The sequence below is a fragment of the Populus trichocarpa genome, chromosome 15 (genome assembly GCF_000002775.5).
Source record: "Populus trichocarpa isolate Nisqually-1 chromosome 15, P.trichocarpa_v4.1, whole genome shotgun sequence".
In the NCBI taxonomy this organism is placed as follows: domain Eukaryota; kingdom Viridiplantae; phylum Streptophyta; class Magnoliopsida; order Malpighiales; family Salicaceae; genus Populus; species Populus trichocarpa.
The window spans coordinates 5239103-5246963 of NC_037299.2; the positions used below are offsets into that span (position 1 = coordinate 5239103).

Below are 7861 nucleotides of genomic sequence, written 5' to 3' on the forward strand. Positions count from 1 at the left end.
ATCTACATTTATATATTTTTTTTCTTTTATTTATATTTATCTTTTTTTAAAAGCAACCTAGTGAATAACTAATAATTATAGAATGCTTCAAATTACTTTTATAACAATATTTTCAGGTGCCAAAGAAAAATTGTTTAAAAGTATCTTTTTCTATTTAATGTTTGTTTGAGGTTCCCATTGTATTGATTTTTTATGAAATTTTGATTTTTTTATTATAAATTAATTTTTTATATTTTTAAATTGTTATAATATATTAATATTAAAAATAAATTTAAAAAATAAAAAATATTATTTTAATATATTTTTAAATTAAAAACACATTAAAATCACATTCCACAACATTACGACACCTGATTCCCGGACAGTTACTAAAAGTCTGTTTTGGAGTGTGGTTGCGGTTGTTTTTAAAATGTTTTTCACTTAAAAATTTATTTTATTTATATTTTTTTATTTTTAAAAAATTATTTTTGACATTAGCGTTTTAAAATGATTTAAAAACATAAAAAAATATTAATTTAAAATAAATAAATAAAATTAAATTTTTTTAAAATTATTTTTAAAACACAAAATCAAATAGTGGCTCGACAGCACAAAACAAAACAATGCAGTAGAAAAAGCGGGAAATTAGAAGAGCAAGAGCCTGAGCCCCCAACCGAAACGCAATGGACGATTCAGGAGCGATTCTATGTCAAATCTCTTCTCTAAAAGACATGCTCGATCAAGTATTTGTCTTCTCTTCTCTTTGACGCAATTGTTTTATTACCCTAGCTAGGCCGACTGGTTCTTAATTCTTATGACTACAACAAGAATTTGGTGTTTTTTCTTAATAAAAAATTCAATGCTTAGGTAAATGAGGAAATCGAAGCTAACATTCAGATAACTCGAGAGATCGAATCAGAGATCGTCAAATGCACTGAGTTCGAGGCCGATTTGGCTGCCAGAGAATCGGACTTCACCAAGACGCTTTATTTCTCGCAATTTGAAATCAATGGATTGCTTTCTGTTGCCTGTAATTCATTTTATTATTATTTTTCATTTGTTTTGCTTCAATTTTATTTTATCTTTTTTTATGATTTTCAAAAACTGCGCAGATGAGTCGAAGAAGTCTGTTAAATTCTTAGAGGAGGAGATTTGTGGTCTAAGAAAAAAGAAGATGGAGATGCTTGAAAGCATGGACGACAAGCGGTATTCACTCAAATCTTTATTTATTTATTTATTATATTTGGATTCAATCTAATTTTTTTTTGGTAGACCATCAGGTCTTCAATGTACACATCAATTAATTATGCCTTATTGTTGTTGTTTTATTTGAGAATTTATGAAATGGTAATTTGTTTTATCTTCTTCATGAACTTGGAGTTACGTATTTTCGGATGTAGTTCCACTAAGGTTTTTCTTTTAATGAGAATTGAGAAAAGTGTTTATTGTTAACCAGTGGCTAAGCGGAAACAACATCAAGGGGATGGTCTTAACCAAATCGAACCGAATGAGTGATAAAAATGTAGCAGTAAATATAAAAAATAACAAGGCATGGACAACAGAACCTGATAGATTAAACTTTCTTGCAAATGAATCACAACCAAGTGCTCAGTGTAATCAAGCCAAAAACATCATCCCAATCTAGAACCGAGTTATTGAAGATAGATTGTTTTCTGCTGACCAGATGGACTGAAGTATCCGAAAACATCACAGAAAACAAAACCTTTCGCTGTATTTATCCTTTAAAGGCCAATGTTCATATAGAGTAAATATTGAGCTAGGGGCTCCAAATTTCCCAAACTTTGCTGCCGTGTAAAAGAAGATGTACTGTTGTTTCTTCAAAGCTGTTGCAAAGAGGGGAAAGCAGTTCCTTATGATGCTCCTGCGAAACAGCTGCTCTATGGTGCTTAGCTTTTCTATAGATGCCAGCCATTTAGGTGGGGCAATAGACATCCGAACACTAGTGAATGATGGAGCATTTTTAGAAAATAGAACATCATTTGTTATTCTGCAGCATGAGTTCACCTTGCATCCTCCATGTATCGTGTATCTTTATATTATTCTGTCAGGTTCATGAGGACATAAAGAAATATTAGAGAGTGAGGACAGTAGCTGATTTCTAAGATCTACATCCCTTGCACAAACTGTCCCCATCTTATATTCCAGAGCCAAGTTGTTCCGTAACAATATCTCATGTTTGAAACAGTTTCATTTCTATCCTCATATTTGTTAAAAAATTATGTGAATGAGTAACACAAAGGTTTATCATCTAACTAGCTATCTAGCTAGAATTTCATTGAAGACCCATCACCATCTGATACCACCCAAAACACCTGAGAAAACTCTTGATTGCAGGATTGGATCAGAATAGGATGGAATGATTACTCTGGAAAGATTGAATTTCTCTAGGCCATAACAATTCACTTGCAGTAGTTCAGCATTTATTTTATCCTATATTTTTAAGTCATGGAGTTTATATCTTGTTTGAAGTGCTTTCACTTTCTCCAAAAAGAATTTACCATATTAGTATGAAAAAATTCATGTTTTGGTTATTTGGATACATTGCCACTTTTTGTTTTTCAAATTTGTAGAATCATAACTTGGAATAAAGTTTCTCATGACTTTTGCCTACTTTTGCCTACTTTTGCAAGATATGATTGCTCCTCTTTTGGTAGTTATTATTTATCCTCATTTAATATTTAACATTACTAAATGTTAATTGATTCTGCACAGAGAACAGTTTGTCATGCAATGCCTAGAATTTCAAAGGGGCATCGACAAAGGTGAAAATGAAGTGGTGAATTTGTTGTCAGAAAAGGAGTTTCTTGAAAATGAAATCCATCTCTTGGATGAGAAAAATAATGCTTTAAAGAATTTGATGTTGGCTTTCATGGATGAAATTGTTCAAGATCTTCTTGATTGCAACTCCGGTACATTTTCAACTTGCCTGTTGTGCCTTTTGCTTCTTCTAGTTGAAATCATTGTTTCATTAAAATCTTGTTTTTGTTGTGCTTAAGCTGCTTATCTTCTTTCCTTGCATCAATGGTTACTCAACATCCGTTTCGATTTATAGTTTACGCTACTTTATCAATAGATTACTTATTTGATATGGCATGCCAACATATACACTTGCATAATTTGCAGTTGCACGTTTTTAAGCTGATCTGTTAGACCATTTTTTGTTTTGTTATTTAATGAGTTCTTTATTAAGAGATTTATTGCATAGATGATTTACGCTAAGATCATTCTTGGAGTACATGTATGGGTAGTTTTTAGATAAATAGTTAAATAATATAAATAAAGCAAACTTAAATTCTAGTATCAAGCTCCAGTGTGAGAATATCTTTTAGATGAATACAGGAGTTGATCTAATAGTTCTTCAACTTACATTACTGCACTTGGACCAAAACCTGTGATGAGAAACTCATTGGTTATTTTCTTCCCTTATTTATTGAAGGCTGTAACATGATGAGAACTCAACTTTGGATATTTTGACTTTAGTTTTAATTTTTTTTTCATCATTGTTGTAATATCTGTAACGTCCTCTCTTGAGTTTTATTGTTGATGTTCTATTTATTTGTCGACTAAACATACGTTTTCCATTCGCACAAGTGTCTAGTAATCTTTGGTTGGATTAGATAGGGACCTATAAATTGATCTTTGCGTGTGAGCAGCTTGCTCTCCATTTTGACAGGCCTTTAATGTGAACCTTTTGACCAAGTTACTTGGCTCTTTCTGAAAATATACCCCATGCCCTATGCCAACTACCAACAAAATGATGCCTTTCTGGTACTGCTATGAAACTCATTAGAAAGGCCCATACAATGTTGTCACAAGGCGCCCAGGTGCTCACTTAAGCGCTGGAGGCGAGATGCCTTTCTTAGCCTAAGGCGATGGAGTTTGAAGAGGCATTGCCTAGGCAAGCGCCCGTGCATGGGAGGCAGGTGATAAAGGCGTCGCTTGATGAAAATTATCTGACACTGACACTGACACTGAAGATTAGTTTGAAGAGGCGTCTCTTCGATTTCTGTTTTTTTATATATAAAAAAACTTATGTTTTGTCTTGTTTATCTCTTTATCTAGTCTTATACAAGAAAGAAATTAAGGGTAGTTTTGTTAAAAACATAAGAGTCAAGAGTGAAGACTAAGAACAACAAAGGTATTTCTTCAACTTTTTTTCTTCTGTCATCTCATCTTTTTGTTTCTTAATTTCTCATATAAAAACTCTACTAAGTTATATCATATAAAAATTCTTTAAATTCTTTTATGTTGTTTTAAAGGTTAAAAATGTAACTTTATATGATTATATTATGGTATTTTATATTTTCTTTTGATTTTCTAATGATCTAATCATAATTGGTATATATTTTAGATTTATGTATCATAATATAATATTATACATGTAATTTTTTATATCATATAGGTTGAGCGCCTTAGTTCATTTAGACGAAGCGTCTAGGGCATTTTCCAGGCTTGGTGCTTTTTAGCGCCTTTCATCTTTGACAACACTGGGCCCATATCATTGCAATCTTCTTATAACAGGTTGAAGAACAAGGAGTTTCACAACTCTTGTTTGGGTTGATTATCTTGTAGTTTGATGGTAGAAACTCATAAATCATAAAGCCTCTCTGAGAAACTTCTTGCAGTTCTAAAGTTGCCTTACAATGCCAAAATCTACATATGACTCAAAATTTAGAAAAAAAAAATGCCAAATCTGAATTTCAAAAATGAGTTTACCCCAACCTAAGGATTGAAGCCCTGAAACAATATAAGTCTTGCCTTCATTGAACATATCATTTGAGATCCACTAAAAAAAATCCCTAAGTTGCCAAGATAAAACCAAATGGTGAATTACAACTAGATTCCCTTTTTTCTCTCAAGTTTTATGAGACTACGATTCCTTTTCCCATGTATTTGATATCTCTTTCAGGGGTAGACTGTGGACCTTGTTTCTTCATATTGGGACCTTTTAGGGAAGTGCCTGTATTTGTGGCTGCTTTTGTGCTTATTGCATATTTAATCATATAAATGGAAAAAGACTCGGCCAGTATTTAGCTCACCATAATGATGGCTAAATATATTTAGCTTCTGTCATTGACAGTTGTGGAAGAGTTTGGATTAGATCCGTCTTGCTGCCACCATGATGGGGAGAGGAAGTGGAACATAAGAGTGCTAGTATTGACCATTCTTTCTTTCTTTCTTTCTTTTTTGGAGTTTGTGCTTCTCGCACAGGCTTTCCTTCCTAGTGTTTTTGAATTTCGATCAAATATCTCCCAATGGTTTTAGAAAAAGGAGATCATATGCTTAGGATATTTTGGGAGCTCCATTAGTCTTATATTTGAATTAAGTTTGTATGGACTTGGAATTACCTTTTAACATTTTCTCAGTGAAAATTGACAAGTGTTATTCAACATCTGTCCAAAAATGGTTCTTGAATAGTGAGAGAGAAGATATCACAATGTTGTACAGCATCATCATTTAATGAGGCTTAGCTTCATAACATATGCATGCGTAATGGTGCACTTATCATGTCCTTGTAACATGCCAACCTCCAGCTCTGCATTTAAAAATATGCAGAATACAAACAATGTTGCTGCTTGTGAACGTCATGTCTCCCTTTGGATGCGCTGTGAGATTGTCTTTAGATTAATCTTTTTGTCATTTTCTTAATCATTCAGTAAAATTTTAAGCAGTTCCTCGTTTTTTAGTTTTGGTTTTGCTGCTTGATGTGTGTTCTTGAAGTTGTGATGGTGGACTTCTTTTTCCTTCTTTTTTTTTGTCTTCTTATATTTCTTAAGCCATTTATTGAGGGGTAGTTATAGGAATTGAAAATAATTAGCTTAACTTCAAATCCAGTGGATCATTCTTGAGTTATTTTAGTGATTTGCTGCGAGTTGTTATTGCAGCTTTAGATGTTGAGACACAGAGTAGGAATCATGAGAATGAGAAACTGCTCAAGGATATTGATGTTATGAAGAGCATGTTGCATTCAAGTATCAATCATTATAATTGTTAGTCATCGACAGTAAGTTTACTCTGAATTTTAACTACTTTATAGTTTTTGTCTTTTCTATTATATGGCTGTGTTTGATCTTAGGGAAAATATAATCTGAAAATTTTAGTAATTTTTATTTGCCTTTCTGCTAATGATGGAGAAGTAAATTTAAAAGTTAAGAGAAATGCAACATGGTATGTCAAGGTAAAACTGCAATGATATTTTTTGATGAACTGAAATCATATTTGCATATCCATATGATTTTGGGCATTTGCAAGAAGACATCTTTTACTTGTATTGTGTAATAATTTTTTTCATAAATTCTCTGAATTGATCATCTAGCTTTTGTACTTTACAGTCAAACCTTGTATTGCTATTCATTTCAGGCAATTTTCTCCGACAAAGTATTCAAATTCATTTTAGCCATATTAATAACATGAAGACATGATTATAGCAATTTAATCTACACTGCTTTGCAATCTAGGGTAAGATAACAATTGAAAATGAAAAAAAATAAGAGAATGTTCAAGATCAACCTCTTTTGGTTTCAATCAATTTTCTGTCAACGTGTATTTTATCACACAAACCATATGAAAGCTTATAACATCCTTACTGCTTTTACAAAATTAAAAAGATTTTCGCAATGTTCTTGTGTCTAGTTGTCCCAATAAACTACAGTTAGAAAGATCATGGTGTGATGCTGTTATTCTACCATTTTTCTCCAAAAACAATATCAAGTAATTTTCTTTAGATCTTAGCAGCGTACTACCAGAAAGCAAAGTCCATAATATATATCTAAGCAAAAAAGAAAAGAAAAGAAAAGTGAATATATAAAGTAGTATTAGGAAGAACTCTGGTAGCAAAAGGCATGTTGACCTAATTTATGAGATTAGTTCCAACTTCATAGCTTTTAAAAAAGTTCAGAGGCCTGAGAGCTAGTATCAGGTGAGTTATTGTACGTATGCTGTTCTGTGTATTTAATAAATCATGGCGGGTGCATCCTACAAAGATTGATAGTTGTTATCTTTCAATCCCTTAATAACATCCATTTTTGTGAATTATGTTGAGATTTTGAAATAATGCACCATGATCCTCACCTTGAATGCTGATTTTCAGAACTTTTGTGAGCACAAAAATGGTTGTCTGATAACCAGAGGCATGGTTATCATCCAGTGTGTTTTTTACTCAGAATGGACTGTCTTGCAAGGTGTACCAGGGCTGCTCCGTGATACATCAGGTAATGCTACACACACATTTTCTGAGCTAATTGATAAAAGTAGCCTTATAAACTGTGACCAAAGGCTTGACAATGCTGTACTGTGCTTCATTAAAGTTGGACTGTTTCTGCTCAAACTTTGTTTGCTGGTTAGAACCTCCGGGGAGAGGAGCTATTTGCAGTGATACAGAATTTGTAGACAGTTGGCATTTTGTCACATGTGAAGAGAAGCCTAGTCAAATTTTTTATTTACAAGGGTTGTTGCAGATATAGTTTTTATACTATGAACTTTCTTTTTTAATTGTCAGTTCTGGATAGGGGTCCGTTTGGGTCCTCACTGGAAGTTTTCGTACATTCTCACCAACAGCATCTTTGTCTGGTCACTTTCAGGTGGGGGGTCCGACTTGGTTAAAGTTTGGGTGCTTACTTTACCGATAGAGAACAAATTCAGGTACACACAGAAGTTGATTTGCGCAGTTCTGGATTTGTAATATAAAGTTGATATTCAAGAAAAGGACTTAGCCTAGGCCTCTTGTGCTGTAACTGGCATCATTACTTGAGCCAACTAGAAGATATAAACAAGTATGCGGAACCTGCTGATCGTTATAATATAAAAAGGCTGGAAACAATTAGACTTGTTTTCCCTTAGATGCTGATCTCTCGGGAACAAA

At 33.0% G+C, this 7861-nt stretch overlaps 1 protein-coding gene across 2 annotated transcripts; it reads left to right on the forward strand.

Moving 5' to 3' along the window:
• The first annotated feature begins 596 nt into the window (after nucleotides 1-596).
• Nucleotides 597-7861, forward strand: LOC18105532 (uncharacterized). Of its 2 annotated transcripts, XM_024586513.1 has the most exons (7): nucleotides 597-722; nucleotides 847-1009; nucleotides 1092-1185; nucleotides 2713-2909; nucleotides 5886-6004; nucleotides 7091-7211; nucleotides 7581-7861. In XM_024586513.1, exons 1-5 carry the CDS (start codon nucleotides 663-665, stop codon nucleotides 5993-5995), a joined length of 624 nt encoding a protein of 207 aa, XP_024442281.1. In that variant the 5' UTR covers nucleotides 597-662; the 3' UTR covers nucleotides 5996-6004; nucleotides 7091-7211; nucleotides 7581-7861. The 2 variants fall into 2 exon arrangements, with proteins under 2 accessions (XP_024442281.1, XP_024442283.1); XM_024586515.2 differs by lacking the exon at nucleotides 5886-6004 and having other exon boundaries at nucleotides 605-722.